General features: G+C 38.8%; 1 protein-coding gene across 1 annotated transcript in view; it reads right to left on the reverse strand.

Annotated features, from left to right (window-relative positions):
- Positions 1-22,028, reverse strand: part of LOC100550127 (receptor-type tyrosine-protein phosphatase mu) — a 77,279-nt gene that overhangs the window by 50,183 nt on the left and 5,068 nt on the right. The window contains exons 4-5 of the mRNA XM_019613936.1: positions 20,059-20,070; positions 19,111-19,298 (exon numbers count right to left, since the gene is read on the reverse strand). Coding sequence (XP_019469481.1) covers positions 19,111-19,298; positions 20,059-20,070 — 200 coding nt within the window. The remainder of the gene's footprint in view (positions 1-19,110; positions 19,299-20,058; positions 20,071-22,028) is intronic.

Here is a 22,028-nt window from a genome sequence, read left to right on the forward strand (position 1 = left end):
TCTTCATCCAAGTTGCAATGTACAATTTGATCTAAACTGATCAAGAGGTTAGGTGATCTCACCTCTCAAAAGAGTTAAAGCATCCCCTCAGAATCTGCTCACTAAGTGAGCCCTGAGGTTTTTCAAGAGCGTGTCTAGGCCAGCGCAGTTCATATGGTTTTGACACAAGACAAGAAAGAAACAAAGCTCATATAATAAGGTTTTAGTTTTCTTAAAGAATGACGATAACATACTAAAAAGCTACAAGATAAAAGTCCAGATACACTACACAGTGCACGGCTGGAACACAAACTTTTGCATGCTGTTGTTTTTCCCAATGAATAAGATAGCACTTTCCCCCTTCCTTATTTCAAGGGAAATAAGAGTACTAGGCTAGGCTAAAATAGATAATAAGGGTCTACTTGCAGTGCCCTTTCAAAAAAAAAATGATAGCACTTTATTGTGCTGGTTCATTACATTATTTGATCCTTACAGGAAAGTCTGGTGCCTTGGAGTCTGCTTTGTTTGTTTGCAAATACACTCTTTGCTAGCATATACAAAGAAACTTCTTCCTTCCTCTAGGTCTGACTTTTAGTCCAGTATTTTCCTTGTTCTAGAGAAAGAGATCTACTGAGATCACAAGCTACTAAAATGACCTAGACTCAGCCAACAGATAAAGTGATGTGAAAATTCTCTGGGTTAACAATGAAGGAGGAAAAAGTTGCTGTAAGTTGCTGTCCCTGAAGCCTGACACTTGACCAATTTTACATCATTAATCTAACATCATGTATGTGGTGCCAGTATTTTTGCCATTGAATCAGTACAAGCATACTATACACAAATTACAGTTTAACTACAGCATTTATCCACTAGTCACTTGCATCATCCACTTGTATTTGTATGTAATCAGCTGGTATATTCCTGATGCCTGAGAAATTTTGAAAGAGCATTTAGAAGCTATCTGAACCTGTGCTGTCATTGTACAAAACAGTGAATACCTCCCAAAGTCCCTGTGCAAATTTATCTTCTTCCTTTTTATTTATCACTCACATAACATCCATTCTTCCCTTCTTTCATTATGCACTGCCAGTGAAATAAGTAATGGACTAACCGGAATGGGCTGCCCAGGGAAGTGGTGGAGTCACCAACTCTGGAGGTGTTCAAGGAAAGTTTGGATGTTGTGTTGAGAGATACGGTTTAGTGAGAACTATTGGTGGATGGTTGGACTGGGTGATCTTGTGGGTCTTTTCCAACCTTGGTGAATCTTCTTCCCTTCCCTTCCCTTCCCTTCCCTTCCCTTCCCTTCCCGAAAAACATCAGCAGCCAGCAAAAATGTTGGAGTTGGCAATATGTGTGCCATCAGTTACATACAGGGCCAGCAGGCAACAAGCATGTCTCTCTCTACACTAACAATACGGTTTTAGAAAAATAAACCAAGTGTAATATTCACTGAAAACATGAAAAAAGAAGGGGAGTGATTGCCCTTGTTTTATAGGACTGTCTTTTTAAAGCAAACTATATGGTGAAATTATGAGTTCTTTATGGAGTAAGGATGCAAATGGAAAAGTTATGAAATCCATGCAATAATGTAGATGTATTACAAAAACTAGTAAGAAACTCAAGGAACAAATAAAATGTTAGTCACAGAAAAAAATAGTTCAAATTACCATTTACATTCACAGCTCTAAAAGCAGAAAAGGAATAATTACAGTTCTGAACTTAGATCACATTGATGACATTATTTTATGGAATTTTTCCTGATGTGCAGAATCCTTGCAAACATGTCCCCTAGCCAGTCTTTTGTTCAGTTCCTAATCTTGCTGAGTATCAAAACAATTCTTCAATAAAGAAGATTGAGGTTTAATGACTTGATTTATAATTTTGCAGGCTTTTTTTTTTTTTTCCAATCTGCTTCTTCATTTTCTTTTTTGCATAAACTGAGCAAAATACAGCAATTTATCAACTGTGGACATTTCAAGATTTATATACTTTGCAGCCTCACGCTAGATTAATTGAGGCAAGCCAACATTATAAAAGCTCTATTGAATAGCAGCAGATGCCTTTATCTCTCTATAAAACCAAACTTGAAAATTTGAGTCTCTATATAAATATTTCCCTGATAAGACAATACAAAGATTCCAGGCATCTGCCTCTCGTTAAGCCAATCACTAGCTGTACAATGAGGTCCATATCTATCCAGACTCTTATTAATAAAAGTATTGTTCAAGTCTGTATGCCAAATTCTACCAGAAGAACCAGCAAACACTATGAAGGTTGAGCTATACTGACAAGAATACTGAAGTATTCTAGTCTCTTGAGCCTTGGTGGAAGTCCCAGTAATTCAAACTTTTAAACAACACATGAAGACTTACTGTTGTGAAATTCAGAGACTTCAGTTCAGCAGGGACTAGACTTGCCAGCTGGACTTCTAGTGAGGATATAGACTGCACAATGTACAGCCGGAGTGCTAGGATGTTCAATACTGGGTCCAAATCTGTCTAACATCTCAGTGATCTGGATGATGGGGCAGACTGCACCCTCAGTAAATTTGGAGATGGAACAAAACTGGGAGGAATGACTGATGCAAAAGGGGGTTGTGCTGCAACCAGAGAGACATGGAAAGGCTGAGAAATGGCCTCACCTCATGAAGTAGCGAGGGGAAGTGCCAAGTACTGCACCTGGGGGGAACAACACTAGGCACCTCTATAGGCTACCCAGTTGCAAAATATTCTGGCAGAAAAAGACCTGGTGGACATATGGTTGAATAATTCAACAATGTACCCTTGCCATAAAGACTACTGGGCTGCAGTACGCAAAGCACTGCCAGCAGCTGGAGGGAGTTGATCTTCTCCTCGGCTCAGCACTGGTGAGGCCAGACCTGGAGTGCTTGGCTCCCCCATACATGAGAGAATCACAGAATGGCCCGGGTTGGAAGGGACCTCAAGGATCATGAATCTCCAACCCCCCTGCCACAGGCAGGACCATCAACCTCCCATTTAATACTAGACCAGACTGCCCAGGGCCCCATCCAACCTGGTCTTGAGCACCTCCAGGGATGGGACATCTACAACCTCTCTGGGCAGCATGTTCCAGCACCTCACCACTCTCATAGTAAAGAACTTCCCCCTGACATCCAAACTAAATCTTCCCTCCCTCAACTTAAAGCTATTTCCCCTTGTCCTACTGTTATCTACCCCTTCAAAGAGTTGACTCTCCCTCTTGAGAGACTTGGACAAACTAACGAGAGTCCAGAAAGGGAATATTACTATCATGAAAGAATTGGAGCATTTTTCCTCTAAGAAAAGGCTGAAAGAGTTGGGAATGCTCAGTCATGAGAAGTGATAGCTCAGCAGACGGGATCCATATAAAAACCTGACAGGAGTGTGCAAGAGGAGGGAGTCAGGCTCTTTCCAGTGGTACACAGTAATAGCACAAGAGGCAATGAGCCCAAACTGGGGCACAAGAGGATCCCTTTGAACAGCACGCAGCACTTCTATGCTGTGCAGGTGACAGAGCACTGGTACAGGCTGCCCAGAGGCTGTGAGGTCTCCTCCTCCAAGATTTTCAGGAGCTGCCTGGATGTGGACCTGGGCACCCTGCTCTGGGTGGTCCTGCAGAAATTGGCCAGATTCTCCAGAGTGTTCATTTCCACTCCAGTCATTCTGAGATTCTGTGATTTCATGACATGTATTGAAAAAACTCACTATTAGGACCACAGTATCAAACTTTAGGCAGTAGGGAAGCATCTGTTTCTTCTGGGGAATCTGGGAAATGAATACTTCTGGAATTGCATATTTTTACACAATTTCTTCTAATGCTGGGTGCAAAATTCATGTGAACGCAGCCTGGGATACTAGAATTTTACCCAACAGTGATTTAGACCTTTCTGATAATGATATGGGAATAGTACCTTCAAAATCAAGTTTCAGCCCGAGTTTTATCAAACCTAGAAATGCCCTGGAACCATCCAACATAAGTTACAATAAAAGATTTGTCTTTCAAAACAAAATAGGCTTCTGTGACATTGGAACGATAAAGATAGTAAAAAACAGTAAAACTGATTCAGGTTGACTGAACCTGAAACTCTTGTTTTTTGGCCACACTTACAGTATCCTAGTGCTAACAACACTTAGGGTTCCAGAAGAAATCTTTCTGTAATTGCAAACTTCCTGGATTTAGTGAAAATCTGTCAGTGTAGTGGTACCACGTTGTGTTCTTGTTCCCTACCTAGGCCCACATCAACCTTTGTAAGCTGAGGTTCTACAAGAATACATGTAAAAGCATATCTGAGACAATACCCCAAATAAACACTGCTTGCTTTTTATCATTTTGAGTAGGGATATTATCATTCTTGGTAACTTTACTGTAGTCACTATAGTTGGTATCAGAACTTGCAATATCAGTTAAAATATACTTGATCTCACATCAGATCAAACGAATTCTGGCATAAACCAAGATAATTTTCCTGTTTTCCATTGAAAGAGCCCTAAGCATTTGCAGGCATGGAGAGAACTGTACAGTGAGTTAAGTACTTCACTGCTTTATGCACATGTATTTTCTGCTTTTTAAAATACAGCTCCTATTAGTGACAGTAAAAATAGTGTCTTCTATAATACCTCTCCCTCCCGCCCCCCTTTTTTTTTTCCACCAATGAAATAAGAAAGTGACTATTTTTGCTTTTTTTCCATTATTGCTTTACCAATCTTGAGCACTCCAACATATGGCTCCAGCACTCTAATGCAGTCATATGGGTAGCAGCATTCACATCTTTTGTTATACCATTAAAAAAAACATGTTACTATTAGCCTTCTAGATTACTCAGTCATGTTTTCAGGGACGATGGGACTTGCTGTTCTGCAAAACTGGGGAACTAGGACACATGAACAGATGACCTTATTCTCCCTCAATCCCAGAGATGCACAATTTCCCACCCTAGTAAAATTCCTTCTGACATCAAATTCCATACCCTGGCTTCCTTGTCAACATAACTGCTCCACTGTCTTTCTGGAGGAAAGAGAAGAGTGCAGAGTCTGCAACGAGTAAAACATGCATGTAGTCTACCTCCTGCTCCTTGCTTTTCCCAGTATTAGGGAGGAGGACTGTCCTGTCCACCACGCTCAGGAGAAAGAGCTGGCAGTTGCAGAACATGGGTGACAGAGGCACAGCAGGGACAGGCTAGTCCAAGTGGGGAAAAACAAAAATTGTGGCATACCTTGTAATGTGTACTGTGTGGTCACAGCACTGGGCTTGCCAGAGTTCAAGAAGTGTCTGGACAAATCTCTCAGACGTATGGTCTGATTTTTGTGTGCTCCCTTGCATGGGTCCCTTCCAACCTGGAATAGTCTGTGGTTCTATGATCACTATTCCACACTACATAAGTGATTTCAAATACCCTACAATAGCTATGGAACAATAAATGTTCTCACATTACCCTCTTCTGGTAGTCAGTAAGTGAGGAATGGAGTCCCCACAAATAGGAGAGGATGGAGCAGAAGGTCAAGTTTATCTGTGGGGAAGGTTCCTGGTATTGGAGGAGGCACTCCTGGGGAGTCAGGGTAAAAACTGAGCAAGCACAAGTGGATCTCTGTGCTCATATCCAGCTAGACAAAAATTTACTAGTTTCATTCTTTTCTTGGCCCCTAGACCAGGGCTGTATTATAAGGATCCAACTTGTTCCTCTGTAAGAAAGTTAAGTAATCCCATATGCTTGAGCTAAAAGGAAATATACTCCTAGGTATGTTATACCTAGGTATGTTATACCTAGGAAAGGTAAAAATAATAGGAAAGTTATTTTCTCCCCAACCAAGCCGTCCTGTTTCCTCACCAATGAAAAAGATCTATTTATGGAAGAAAGATGGTGTTTTGAAAAAGGTCTTAAAAATAACATAAATTGTCTTCGTTACAAAAATAAAAATCAATCTAAAAAGCAGTTAAAACCTTACAGCAGCCCTAAATGCAACAGAAAGCATGGACTGTTTTAGCTTCCTTTGTGTGGCAGAGATACACGCGCTTAGTAAACACTAGCAAAACAAACACAAATACTGTGTAAAGACCTGACAAATGGAGGGAAAATATGTCAATCTCTAATGAGAACTACAATTAAACAAACAAAAAGGATGAGCAATTTATATGACTTTTTCTTGGACTCAAGCAGTTTTCTATGTTCTACCTACTGTTGGTTCTACAGACTTAATTTACAACATATGCATTGAAATGTAAAATTCAAGCTGGTGATAATGTAAAAGATTGAGACAATGAAAAACTTAGTGGTAAAACTGAAATGTGTATAAAATAAAGCAGCAAGATACTAGGTTTATTAAAATGTTTGTTCCAGTACAGAATGGAAGCAAATGCTTTTGTGTGGTTTGGATGCTCAATCTGTTAAATTAAATAAAAACTCATGTAAGACTCTCCAACTGTAAGTAACATTGCTTACTTGAAAGTGCCTAATTAATGTAAACAAAGTTCTTTGTGGAATAAAGCACTGCTAAGAATAAAGGTTCAAGATTAGGCTTCAGGATAGGAGCTATGTGCTCCAAAATCTCTTTTGCAAGGGAATTTCGTTTTTTCCTCTTTTTCTTACAGCATCATCATCCTGCATTTCACAGTCCAAAAGCAGGACAGTGGATTAGGATGGTTGCTGAAGTGAAGAACTAATGGTAAGCTGGCTAACTTAAAGAACTCTGTGTTCTTTACAATATAAAGTGATGTTAGGGCTATAATATTTACTAACAGTATGTTAAAAAAAATAAAAATAACCATTTCACATTGTTTGCTTTGCTTTCACAGTATCATTGATACATTTTCTTCTTTATAGGTGTTAACAGCTCTACTAGGTCAAACCAGAGCTCCGTACATGCCATTGCTTTTTCTGCAACAGTCCAGTAGCAGATGTTTACAAAAAAAAAAAGAGCAAACAGAGAGTGAGACTTTCCCCACGGTACCCTCTTAACTTCTAGCAATCAATGGCTTTCCTGAGCAATCTCTTTCTCAGCCAGAGACTGTACACAGTCATTGTGTTTAACAATGAATTTGTCTAGCCCATTTTTGAACTCATTTATAATTTTGGCTTCACAGCAACCTGAGGCAATGAGCTCCACCATGCAATTATGTGCAGTATGAAAAACATTTCCTTTTGTTCACCTTAGACCTGCTGCATAATCGCCTTGTTGGGTGCTCCCGATTTCCTTTATTATAAGAAATCATGAATAATTGTTGTTAGCATTGCAGACCTAACACTGATCTCTGGCAAGTCTCAGAATATCCCGAAGGGGATATTAGAGCAGCCAGGAATAAGTGATATTTCACTCTCCTGGAAATAAGATAGAGACTTGGTACTGGAGCTGATAAAATGGCTCTGTGCCACTTTAAGGATTTCCTCACTCACACAATCTTTGCAGTTTGTTACACCAACCTTACAGAAGCTGTGTATTGACAGTGTTACACAGAGCATAAAAGCAGAAGCTGAAGCGCAAACAAGGTGAACAAGCAAAACTACAAACCAGAAATACTTGGTTTTTCTGTAGTCATTTTGTCCAGTGACAAATGGAAACAGGCACAGATAAAAATCAAGGCTAACCGAACAAAAGCACAGCTGATACCACAACCTAACACAGAGGACAATGAGCTGAAATATCCTTCATGCAAACATCACTGAACTGTTCTAGCAATACGTAAAAGGCTGATGGCACTTTGAAGAGCAGTGCTAGTATCACAACAGACTGAGGAACTGTAGTACACAGTCTTTCTCAAGATTAAAAAGCACGTCTCAACTCGACAGTCTTGCTCAGATTCAGAGGATATTGGAAGGACACACAAATCTAAAAACAGCTTTGCACTGCAAGCCCTCCCCGTCTCTTTACGTCACTTTGTTTCTTTCCTAACTATTCATATGAGGGGTTGGAGGTGGCTGCTTTCAATATTCCTTCCTGAGTAGAAGACACAAAATCTCATCCTACCTTTTCAACTTCTGTAATGCTATGCAGGAATTTTGTTGCTTTATCATTACTCTCGGTTAACAAAACCATTAAAGTGTGGGCATTTACTGTAAACAATTAGAATGGTAATATTTTCTTACTTCAAAACTCTAAGTTCTGTGATACAGCCAAGTATTTAAGCATCAAAGGTAAAGTATTTCCATTACCTTCACTCAGACTAATCACATGCTTCAACTTTATGATTATGTTGGGAACCAACACTTCACTGAGACTCTACCAGCCCAGAGCAAGCACTGGGAGGCATTCAGAAAGGAAACTTGTTCCTGTTTGAGTAAGATAAAGACAAAAAACCTATAATCTCACTAAAAAGAGTACAGTTTATAATATCCCCTTCACTGCAAGCTACCTCTATTAGCAAAGGCAGTCTCAGCTATGTGTGCTTTTGAACTCATCCTGTTCATCAAAGAAGGTCCTTACCCCTTTGGTATGTGGTATGCAAGTGAAGACAGCTTGTCTCATGAAGATTCAGATAGCTTTCTTATATATAATACAGTTCTTTACTGTTACATAGTAAGAGATAATTGCCCAGGCACCTGGAAGCTAGATGGGTAATAACTAGGCTCAGTTAGGTAGATGCATTTTAACCCTATATAAACACAAGGCACTCTTTTCTTCCACATAACAAAGCACAGCACTGTCAACCATGAATCTTTTCGAGGTCTTAAGGGAAAGAAACTGCATTGTCTTGGTGGACAGACATTCAGGTTTTGTCACTACAGCATGAATATGTCCAAACCATTAGTTGTCTGATGTCTGTGTATACAAAAACCTTAGTTTGCTTCCATTTAGGTGAATACTAAAATACAGAACAGAAAGGAATGTATATTGAGTCAGTCCTTTACATTTGTTTGAAACGTACTGAACCTAAGCTCATCCTTAAGGTCCTCCCTTGCCTTGGGCTTCAAATCATGCTGTTAGTTTAAAATATCCTTTTTCTGTCTTGTGAAGAAGTGTCAATACTAAGAATTTTCATCAGTCCTGAATCAAGCTGCAAACCCATTAACTCCAACAATTCTACGTGGCCGGTGCTGCTGTTGTATCATTTTAGAAATACTGAATCTCTCTCTATCTGACAGAATTTAGCAAGTTCCCAAAGACTGCCTGCTCTTCTTTCTGCCCACCTCCTGAGCTGCCTTATTTCCGTGAATACTCCACTTTTCCCACCAGCTTTGGTTCAGGAGCCAGTTTTGTTCCATAGTTGCCATCCTCATCTTTCTTCCTTTCTTGCATCTCCTCAGAACTGGCTGACAAGCCAGGACCTCTCAGATGAGTGGCTGAGGACACAGGGCTTCCTACCCGCTTATTAGTAAGACAGAGACAGAGCCAAACAGATGGAGAACAGCAGTATCCAGCAACAGCCCATGTGCTGGCATCGCCCAGCTTGTGCCCTGATTAGCACCCAGGGGAGCAGCTATCTCACTGAAGCATGCAGGAGATGGATGGAGACACTGGCAGGGAACCAGTGGGGTGGAAGGAGTCTTTGCCAACCTGCCTGGATGCCCAACTACGGCCCACCACAATTGCAGTGGACTTATCGTTTCCCACAGAATTTCCCGTGCCCATCACATCAGCATGTTGTAACCAAAAATTCCTTCCTGATGGAAAATGCTAATCATATTTTCCATTAACAGGACAATTCCTGAAGCACTGCAGGAAACGTTTAAGAAAAAACCTTGTGTTGCAGACAGTAAACTTCCTTAGATGGTACACGAAGCCATGGGATACAGAAGAATACAGTTTTTCATTTCCTAAAAGATTCATGATGGCTATTTTAACTTATTTAAAACAAATACATTACAGAAAATTATGCATATTTTAGGTATGTTGTGAATAAACTGATGCTGAATTAAAACTTCTAATAGCTAAATTATGCTAACTTGATTTGAAAAGTATTCCTCATGCTTTACAAACATCCAGTAATAATGATCTAGTCGTGAAACCAGCAATAGACTAAAACGCATAATTATTTGCAGTGAATAAAATACAGTCCATAGAAAACACACAGGGTGTATTTATAATTAATAAAAGAATAGATTATAATTGCATTTAACATCATTTGCATAATTTAAAATGGAATAACTACATGACTGATTTTTTTATGTCTTTTTAAAGGGCACTAATAAAATATGAAGGAGGCGAGGAAGCTTATATGAGTAGGAGATAATGAATAATATCCTTAACATTAAAGTACAATATATTATTCTGAGCACATAAATTGGACCAATTCATTTTTGCCTGTCCAGTGGGAAAAGTATGGTACGTCAGCAATTTTCAAAAGTAAATAATACGTTAACTGAAGAAGGGATTACAGATTCTGATCAAATATTCAATGCCTTATTTGAATAATTAATAAATCAGTCTGGAGCAAATATGCAGTATATAGCTTCAAAAACTTTAATTTCTTTCAAATTGTACTTGTCACAAGCATTTATAAAGTTTAACCTATCACCTCAGAACTGTGAGTGCTATGGCTGCTCTGGCAGATTTCCCTCTGGAAACTCATCTTATGAGTGAAATGAAGCTCAGTGGCCTCATTTAGTTTCCTACTGTGGTGTTCAATAACCTATAATGACACATAGATTGACTAAATCTGAAACTAAATCCTAATTTCAAAAAGTACACAGCATAGACATGATACTATCAAAAGCACGGTAGCAAGATTATGCAGCAAAAATTACTTGCCTAACAGACAGAGTAAAACAGATTCAGAGAAATCTGCTTAATGCAGCTCGACTGTTTCTCAACCTGTGTCTGCTAAAGGGGAAGACGACTGGGCAGGCTGAAGAGTAACAGTGCAACAGATTCCACATGCTAAAATAGAATGATATGTGACTGTGGGTTACTAAAAGAATAAGCATGTGCGTACATGCAAAACATATGAGGTAGCAGTACGAGGAAAAAGGCTGATGGTTTCCATTGAAAAGAATGCATAACCTCTGTGTTAATTACTTGGAGTTATCAGATGTGGATACTGGATTTCAAAAGTTCTGCTCGCTGCCAAGTTGGCAACTATTAGCGAGACTTGAAAGCTATTTCTTTTATTGCTCCAATTTGGCATTGTACATGCTTACAAATCCTTCCAGGAGAAACTGAGAAAGATTTTGCAATGCCTTGAGAGAATAAAGGATCCTAAGGAAGGAGTCAAATAAAAGGGGTACAAAATTAAAATGAGTTTCGAAGATCATTGTGGCAGTTGGACTGAAGATGGAGAAAAAAAAGCAAACCAAACCAAACAAGCTTTCTAAGTCTCCACAAAACTAAGTTGCATATAGTTACCAGTCACCTGTTCTAACAGACAGTATTTAAAGGGATGCAATTGTTATGAGAGATGCTCTTAAAAGTTACCAGGCATTCCTTGAGATGCAGCCTAAACTTGAAAGACTGGGCTGAATTAGGCATCCTTATTCTCGTTACGCTGAATTCATATAATACAGTTCAGAATGTTTGGGGCATCAAGGAGAGGAAAACAGGAGCTTGACAGTCAGCTAAGTGACTGATCAGTACCAGCCATGCCACAGCATGAGCAAACAGCTGCCTACACCGCACTGAAAGTAATCCTAGGGGAATGGAGGGGCTATGCCATATATACTTCCACAATTTTATTATTCAAACAGATAAAAACCCAAAGCCTTTGTAATGAAGCCACGACCTGCCTAAATCTATAATCTGTGGTAAGAATAAATTTTAATTAAACCTGCTTTAATGAAAGCAAACTAGAAAGCTGCTTCTGTGTATACATGCACATCTATTTAAATTGGAAAAGAAGGCATTTAGGAAGAATTGGAGAAGGCATTTAGGAAGAGCAGGAGAAGGAAACAATGAGATTTAGAAACTCCTGGGGCACCTCAATCACTGGGCAATGACTGTAGCACAAGACAGGAAGGAATTGCTGTGTGAATGAGATTAAGCATAGTGACAGCACCTTTCATACATTCAAAATCTGTTAAGAACAAAAATTCTGTTACCAAGGATAGATTCAGAATTGTATAAAACTGGCACAACACATATGTAGTAAAATGAAAGTGTCTCTGAACTGAGAAAACCAAACTTCTATCAACTATCTTCCAGTTCAAATTGTTACCAGCTGATTCCTTTTGATCACAGAATCATAGAATGGCCTGGGTTGAAAAGGACCATAATGGTCATCTAGTTTCAACTCCCTTGCTACGTGCAGGGTCAGCAACCACCAAACCAGGCTGCCCAGAGCCACATCCAGCCTGGCCTTGAATGCCTCCAGGGATGGGGCATCCACAACTGCCTTGGGCAACCTGATCCAGTGCATCACCACCCTCTGAGTGATCAACAACTGAAGCTACCCTTACTAAAGAAATAAAGGGATACTGCATGCACTGGGAGGCTGTGTCATTAATTATGCATGTTATTTATTAGGAAATGTAGTTTCTGGATTGGAATGACTTCATTTCAGCAGTTTGGTATTGATCTGGAGTACCTTAGTACTTCCAAACCAAAACATCGTTTGAGGACACGTCAGCTGCTTGTTTCTACCATTCCTTTTAACCTCCAGAGACAAGATCTCTGCTGCTGAGGCTTCCAGCATCCATGAGCCTGGGATAAACACACAGGGACAAATTATCTGTGGAAGGCTGTTGGAGACCCCATGGTAATCTGATGAAACTAGGGGTATTCTGAACACAGTCCTTTGATAAAGGAAAAGGAACACCTAACTCACATATAAACCTTTTTATTGCCTTAAGCAGTGGTTATCCATTGTGCACAAAAGAGAACATTTATGATGCCAATAATCAAACCACTGCAACTTCCCAGTACTAAAGACTAAAGATACAAACGGATATTAAGGTGACTTTTTCCAGCTCTATCTAATTATCTACGGCATTTCACAAAAAATAATAGCAAGAATCACTATAGAGGAATATTTCCAATAATTTTCCACACTGTTTCCACAGGACAAATTCCCACTATTTTACTTATGTTTTGATTTCTCTTATGTTTCCAATCTCCAATCAGTTTTCTCATTACTATAGAAACAAAAAGAGAAAAAAAAGAAAGAAAAACAGTTATCTTTCTCCCAGTTCTGGAGGACACATATATTGCCCTTCACGTATTTAACTATGTACTAATGCCCTCATTCCCTCCTGATGTTCCAGAGTCTTTTTACTTTCTTTCTAATATGTATCTTGCAGGATAGAAAATAACCTGCACTGATTGTGGTATTGACTGCCTCAGCAGGTGCTGCAGAATATCAAATAAAATCAGGCAAAAAGCATGATAAAAATGTACAGATTGGAGGTGAGACATGCCAGTTGCAGGCATAAAGAACAAACGTAGAAAAAGCAGCACCAGCTGGGTCCTATCAGCAGTTATATCAACCTAACATCAACAAAACTCTTATTTCTCCTGCTATTCAAAAAGTTTCAGTTTCAGGGCCCCAGAGCACAGGACTTAGAAGTTTTATGTGGCAGTGCATTTGTCTTACAGCTGGAACCAAAAAAGAAGAAAACCTGTGATGGAAGAGCTGGTTGAGGTGACAAGACTCTGGTCTGCCATGCATTTGCACGACAGAAGCAAAAGGAAACTACCTGATTTCTGTCCTAGGTCAGACATTTGTGTAACAGTGGTTTGGAGAAAGCAAAGCCTTAAGTGGGTAACTATGGGGTAAACTTCCTCCACAAAAAAATTCCAAGCTTGCCTGCAATATTTTCTGCTCTTTAGGATTTGTATTTATGCTGTTTTAAGAGAGTTTGTTTTTCTTGTTTTGTTTCCTTAAACTGTTCTCTTTTTTACTGCAGGTATTTCACAGGCCAATAGTACAGTGTGAAAAACTCTTTTTTCATTGACAGACAGCACATCTACTTATGTACCTTTGAAGTTCCATTTCAATGCATATGTTTTGTTTCTACCCTCCATTATTCTCACCACTCACCTCCAAATCCTCTTCAAATTATTCATTTTTCATCATCACCTTTGACCACAATCCCCCAAGGTATAACTAAACAGCGACCACGACCAGGGAACCTATTTCAAAATACAGCTACCAATCTATAATAGGTGTTAAGAAGTGCTAGAATAAAATGAATTGGTTAACATACATTAGATAATACACTTCATGTCCCTGACCTTGAAAGGCCCTCTGCGCCTGTATTCACATCAGTATCTGTCTGTTTAAGTGCAGTGATTTAGCAATTAATATTGATACATTGGTGTAACCCCTCAGAGTGGATGGAGACCATGTAGCATAATAGCAGCATAATAGGTACAGCTTGTCTTGACAGCATGCAACTCCTTCATAAGAGTAGATTAGGAGCAGTATGGCTTTAATGACACTAGTTTAAAATTGCTTCCTGAGTGAAACAGCTGAACTGCCACAAAGCCTTGAGAAAGGGAATGCATTTCAGGAAGGGAGGAGAAGGAAGGAGAGAGACACAGCAGAGGGAAAGGCTTATAAAGTTAACGCTATACAGAGAAACCTTTTTAAAAGCCTGTTTCTGACACTGCTGTTAGTGACAGTAAACGAGGCTGATCTGAGAAGGATACCCTCTGCAAACCCTGGCTTTTCAAAGGAACCTCTGTTTCTGAGATAATGGAAGCTCAGAAGTCCCTGTCATGGAACATAACATGGAATTGATTTTGCAAGGTTTTATCTACACAGTGTTGCACCAGTTTAATTAAAGGTGTGTTTTAAAATCAATTCAACTAAACCAGTCCAAGCTCTTATGTAGACACCCTGAAATCTATTTGAGACTGTCTTATATCAACAGAGGTTTATTTGGCAAAGAAACAATTCACACTGAACAGGTAAAATGTTTTGTTGATTGAAAGAACCAAAAATAGTGTCTAAAATAAATCTTCATTAAAACAATAAGCTTAATAAATTTTTCCATTTCCATCTTAGCTGTGCTAAGCTGTGCTGGCCTAGAGAAGCCTACTCCATCTCCTCCCTAGGAAGGACATGAACTCACTCCTTTGCAGCAGTGTGTTTAAGGCCTTTTAACAGATATTGATCTTTGTGAAAAGATACAGTGTAAGGCCCTGTGAAAGTAGGAAGTCTGAAAAGGTGGCAAGTATCAGGGAAAAAGGTGGTGAAATATAGACACCACTTTAATCCTTCTATCCTATTTGAATAGCTTCTGTAATGCAGAAAGGAGATAAGCAGTGTTCCTTCTCCATCATTAGTGCAAGCTCTCATGCTTCCGAAGTGGGGAGCAGCTAAAATAATGCACAGTTAGTGGGGGTGGGAGGGTTAGGGAAGGGGAGGGTGTTTTGTAGTCAGGCCAATGTTATTCTGTCAATCTAATGCTGCTGAAACCAAGCCAAAACCTTTCCTTTCTTAAGGGTCTGGCAGGGGATAGGAAGGATTTTAAAGCTCTACTGCAGACTAGCTGTGTGGAAATTTCCCAGAGTTTAAGGATTTCTGTGCAATCCTTTCCAATCATTAACACTCCACCAGGCCGTAAATGAAGGTCCGTGTTTGAGTCCTCGGCTTACAGTAATGTACCCATGCTATTTCCACACCTGAGAAACACCTGGATAAACGGGCATGAACTTGCTACCGACGCACTGCTGAGGACATGCCCGTCTATGCTGTTGCTCTGCAGACACAGCTAGACACCAGATCCAAAGCTGCACGGCTGCAGCCAAAACTTGGGGCCAGATTCTGCCCTAGGGAACAGGAATCCTCACACACGCCAGAGCTGGAGCAGAGCCAGGATGCTTCCCTACTAATACTTTAGCAAAATCTTATCAGCATTGAGAACTAAGTATCTCTTCTCCACAGGGAAGGACACAATCCTGCTAAGTGCCGTGCCCTCTCGAGGCCCTAAACATGGGACCTGAGAGTACTCAGCTTCTCAAGTGGGCCATTGCACTGCAGAGTGGAGCAGGGAGCAATCAAGCACCAGCCTGTCATTGCAAAAGATGATTTTTCAACCTTTATCCTTTGCGTCAGTTATATTACTCTAAAAACTCTCATGTGAAGCCTACAGGACTTAAAATTACTTGGATTGTGAACTACTGTCCCAATTATTGTGAACTGTGTTCCTCATTATGAAATTTTATTTTAAAGCACTTATAACTATGCATGACAGCGAGTGCACCGTATCCTTTTACTCCTCTGAAGTGCCGCTAATAGGTAATGTGCTACTTCACTTTCTGTTCACTTCAACAGATTTATTTTCAGAGCGAATCCTGTGTGAATTTCTCCTGAACCAAACTCTTTCCCTGCTGAGAATATATAATCCTACTGTCTTGTTAGAGCAAAAGTCATGCGTGAGACTTCATTCAAAACAAATCCCCTGCCAAACCATTTTTTCCTTTTCATTTGGACGGTTATCCTGATAACTTACAAGGAAAAAAGTTCTTCCATTGCCTAGGTCAACCTTGTAAAGAGGACAGTATCAGTTTGACAACAGCATAAACAAATTTATTCTCAATCTTATCAGTGCTACAACAGATTGAGATTTTTTTCAATGCACATGGACAAAAAAAAAAAAAGCAATACCGCATTAGGTCAGTGGAAAAAAAACCCTGAAATATATAGTTTGTTGTAGTTCACTCTGGTTATAGAAAATTACCTATACGATGCAGCAATATCTTAAGTCTCCCTTTACACTGCACCCAAATGTATTGCATCTACTGTCATTAGTCATGACTACACCTATTGTCTGTAATGGGATGCCATTCTTCAGCTTGGTAAGCTTAAAATTAAGTGATTTTCCTGGAAACTGTTTCTCTGTAGTATCGTTTGATCTGCTGTAGTTAAAAAGCCATGTCATTGGTTGCATTATAAATTCCATTTTACAGTCTTCTTTTTTTAATATAAATTAATTGTAGCTTTCCTCTAGGCTTAATGCTGGTACAAAGGGTTCTGGCTGATGAGCAAATCTTTTCCACAGACAAGAATAAAATTCTATCATTTTAAAATAACAGTGTCATAAAAAGCTCAAAGGAACAAACTTGCTTAAGTCAGCTGCACAAATGAAAGTTGACAAGTGATTAGCTCCTTGTGGGAATTAATTGTTTTCTACATTTGAGGGGAAAAAAAAATTGTCGTCGTTGACTTTGGAAAGGGCCTGAAGCATGGGCTTTGAAAGTATAATGCTACAAACACCAGTTTAAACAATTACATATTTAAGCAATTTTTATATTATACAGCTGTCATGACAAAGCACAACAAATGCCCCAAAAACACTATTTCTTGCAAAAAGCAGGCTAGTAAAAACTAAGCAAAGTATTATAAAAACAAGTAATGTCTTTGTAGTGAAGGACCTGCAACAGCAAATACATGAGTTTCTACCTTCAAAACTTAAGCATGATACATTGAGCCCCTGGAGCAGAACACACCCGTGCATGACCAAAAAACAAACTGTTGCTTGCCCTACAGTGTGAAAGCAATTTAAATGATTTTGCTGGCTGTCGTCCCTTCTTTTTCTATCAGATTAAAGAATAAGAAGGGATCTTTTTTTGCTGGCTTCTATTTTGAGAAGATGATTAAAATTGCATTTGGACTACTCTGCTTCTTACTGGCTACGTTGGAATAACATCACACCAGAACAACTGTTCCTCTGATTTCTCATATCTCAGTTTCCAAGGAAAGGAAATTTAGGACTATATACTCTGTTGGAGGTACAGTGCAATTTGGATAGGGCCCTCCATTAGATGGACACTACTACGCACTGAAGTAGATACAGTCTATGTCAAGAATAACTTGCCCTTGGGAACAGGAGGGTGGGCTGCTGCTGATCATATTTGTTTCCTAGACCACAGAACAGGGAACAATTATTTTTTAATCTGTGCGCATCATCTTAGATCACAGTCCATGTCCATATAAAGTATTAAAAGTTAGAGTGTTTTGAGTTGATAGCTTCAAATATGCCACATATCAGACTCCACAAATTTTTATGTAGTGCATCTTCCTACCTCAGCAGTGGAAAATTATTTCATAAATTCTCACACACTCCTATGACAATTTTGACAATCTGTAGTCCAGTCCTGTGGGTCAACCTTATGTATTTTTCCTTTGTGAAGTAATATTTTTATGCTACTTGGTTTTTGGATTAAATTCTGCTCTGGAAAACTCTATTTGCTGTAATCATCCTATAATACCATGTGAGACCCATCTACATTAATAAACTTCTTAAACTCTGAGCTAAAAGACAAAGAAAAGAGGAAAAAGAGCATTCATTTGTATGTTCTAGATATTAAAATATTGGACTTATCAGATTTCAAAGGGTCTCATGTTAGACAGCCAACCCAGGCTGAGATGTTGTCGTTGATTCAGCTGTATGATTCGGATGAGGAGCAATATGTTCCTTGAGGCTCTACAGCATAAACAAATTTTCAAAGGAAGGTATAATATTACCCATAGTTTTGGGCATGAGAGCAAGGTCTGCTTGTGTTTTGCTTTTTTTTTTTCATTTTTTTTTTCCTACCTAGATGGACAGACTTATCTCACAAGTAAGATAATTTCTGCAGTTATGATTTTGCATTCTTCTGTTCTTTGCCAGGACATAGTGGTCATGACTTTTAACACTAAGAGGATAAAGCAAAGAACAGGTCACTGTAGCATGAAAGGAAGAAACAGAAGCTGAATGAAAAAAAAAGCCAAAACAGCAAAAAAGAGAGACTATAAGTTCATATGAAAAACAATGAGTATTAGAGATACCTTCCAGGAAGCAAGAAAAATTTGAGACAGCAGAGAATACATTTTATAGCCTTACGGACCTTTCTGAACATGTGAGCACACCCTTGCAGTGATTAATGTCTCTCACAATTAATGTGAAAAATATTGCTTGTAGAACTTGATTTCCCAAGTAATACCATGTTACAGGGCAAGTCTGATTAGACAGTAGTAAAAAAAATATTGTAAGTTCCAGGAGAATGCTAGTGAAGCTGCTTTTTCAATATATATATTTCTGCAAGTAGAATTAGGCAGAGATTTCCAAGAAAGGTTTTGCTTCTCACTCTTCATCCTGCCTTGTTACCACCAGAAACTTTGCTTACTGTGGAGGTGATCATTTCTATTCAGTACCCCCCGTGACACAGCGCTTAGCTTACTGGGTTGAGTAATTATTTCTCCCATTCTGTGGTACAGGTAGCAGACAGATAAAGCCAACAGGGCAGAAGACATAATAATCAGATCATTAGATCCGACACTTACTTCATACTCCTCTTTAAATCCATAGCCTTCTGCACACTTCATTTGGGTGATGTGCTGCAGTAAGTCAGCTACACGGATGGCTGGATGAAGCTGTCCAGTCTGGTAGGGCACATCTGCTGTATCTCGCTTCTTGTAGGTATGGGATTGAACCAGGCTGCTTGTGTCACTGACCATCGTATGGGTTTCATCTAGGAAAAGAGTATCTCATTATGTACTGGCTCATTTTTTCTTATAAACAAAAATACAAATCACACAGATTTCTAGAGGAATGGCAGAAATCTGACATCATCAACATTGCTTCTGTCTGTGAAGGCTATGTGCCAGAAGAACAGTAAATCCATGGAGCAGTTTACACAGGGAAATTGCAAGACTGATTGGAATGAGGCAAATTCCATGGTTCTACAATGGAAGCATTGCAGAGCAGTCCGAACTATAATATTGCTTTAAATAACACTGGCTGATTATAAATGAGTTTTAAATTAGGCATTTGGTTCTAAGTTGCACAGAAGTTTCATTCTGAAACTTCAACAAGTCCTATAGAATAAAACAGGACTTGTAGACTTCTTAGATTAGTTAACTGAAATATTTACACTGCAAATTTAGAGCAAATGTTTGGAGTGAGCAAAATAAAAGGATGCACAAAATGGCTTATGGTTTCATCAAGCTAGGACTGCAATGGAAATGTAGATCTGATACAACGTTTGGAGACAAACTACAAGAGGACAAATGCGGAGGATCATCTGATCAGGAAAAATGTCTTGACTGGCTGCTGAACATGCTTTAGGACCACGGTATATCATGAGCCATCACATTAGGCATGAAATGTTATGTGTCAACTGTCATGCAAGCCAACAAACAGGAGAACCCAGTGGGCTGGTTAAAATTTGGATGAAACACATACTCTCCCAACCCTCCACACCTCTTCCATGGGGCAAATGGGCAACTTACCATTGATTGGCACTTTTAAGAAGATACAAATCAGGAGAAAAAAAGAGGAGGAGAAAAAGGAAACAGGGCATAAGCAACAGTACTACATTAATAATTACAGGTAATTTTATGTTTTAATTTAGTCTTTACAGTGTGATTTCCTAAATGAGTCAGGTTCTGATCTCAGTTTCACTGTATAAATCAACTGCACTAACACAAAGCTATCTTACTGTGAGTCAGTTCACAAAGATGTAATTGAGATCAAAACGTATACTTTGCAATAAAGTACAGATATGGAAGTGCTCTCTACTAAGGAAGAAAAGTCATTTTCTTCCTATTTGGATGGGAGTTCTTAAGACTAGTTAAGACGTGAGAAGAAAAAAAAACAAAACCCAAATTCTGAGGCCAAAATATCTTTAAAAATACATTTTACTGCTACCCAAATAATAATTTTACATATCTCAAGGAGTTCTTGATTTTTAACTGCAATTATAGATGTAGGGCTTTGACTTGGCCAAAGTACTCCTTGTTGGCTGCACAGTAACTACAGCAAGAGGTTTACAAATAGAATATATTTATAAATATACAAAAAAAAAATCTTTTGTAAAATACAATGAATGATAGGGAAGCACTGAAAATATACAGCCACATTCAGACGTTAAATACACCATAGCCGAAAACTACTCATTTTTTCTGAATGAAAAGGTCCCAGATTCTTTTTGCATTCTAAAAATAAAAATACTACCACATCTCATTAAAGGTGAGATTCTGGTCATACTTATATCACTGGAAATAGACGTTAATGCCACAGTATTTGAAGAACCATATTTCAGAAAAGATTTCAGGATTTGTTAGTTCACAGTGATAACAAGATGTATGAAATCTGGTCCTCATACAGTCAGTATGGAAGGTGCATTTAAATCTAAACCAAGCAGAGAACAATTTATGGGCATGAGTATGTGCACTACTTTTCATGCTGGTTTAGTAACCTGAATCAATCTAGAGGAAAACAGACTCATCATTTAGTGAGAGAATTTGACAACTTCTGTCTACTGTGTGATAAAATTGTACTGCAAAGCACCTTGGGATGCATGGCATGAAACGTGGTATACAAGTGCAGATACAATATGTTGCTGTTGAAATGGCACCTGAAAACTACAAAGTGGCTAAGACAAAAAAGACAAAAAAAAAAAAAAAGAAAAAGTAGTAAGATATGATTTGGTTGGCTTATTTCTGTTTTAGAAGTAGGTTAGAGAGTTAGCTTTTTTTTAATTATTATTTTTTCCTCTCCAAGTTAGGGAAGCCCTTGTAACACAAACTGTTAATAATTGGGATGAATGCAAAGTTAACAGACATCAGATTCTTGTGTTATCAAAGCTGCAGTTTCATCCTTATTAGTTTATTTTCCACAACCTCCTTTGTTTCAATTTTCCTCTCTCCATCTCTTTATTTCTTACAGCTACATTATTCCCATTTTTCTTTCTTCAGGAGTCATCTATTAAGTTGCTTTAAAAAAAGCACTTACATTCCTTGGTTTATATGATATATTATGAAACCACAAACATTACAGCTTTTTGGTTTGCCTTTGAGCAATCTAGCACAAGCTTTTCAGCATTTCTACTCTCTGAAAGGGTGAGCTCTTCCAGATGAAATGTTCATATAGAATGGGAAGTCTGTCCCTTTTGTTTAAGATCTACAATTTCAGTTATTCTACTTCCCACTTACTGATTCCCATAGAGTTGTACAACACTTAAAGAATATATTAACTTGCCACTTATATGACCTTATGGCATGGGAGGCATCTGCAAACCCAGCACACTATCTTCTCTAGGACAGCACTTTTTTATTTCTCCAATTTCAGTAATACATACAACTGAAACATGACAAGCATGACCTACACTCATGTAAATTTAATGGCTGTCATGTAAAGCTTTAATTGAGCTCTCAAGTTTTCTTTTCCATTATTAGAGTAAGCATGAAAGTTTTCCCTC

Source organism: Meleagris gallopavo, chromosome 3 (genome assembly GCF_000146605.3).
Source record: "Meleagris gallopavo isolate NT-WF06-2002-E0010 breed Aviagen turkey brand Nicholas breeding stock chromosome 3, Turkey_5.1, whole genome shotgun sequence".
In the NCBI taxonomy this organism is placed as follows: Eukaryota; Metazoa; Chordata; class Aves; order Galliformes; family Phasianidae; genus Meleagris; species Meleagris gallopavo.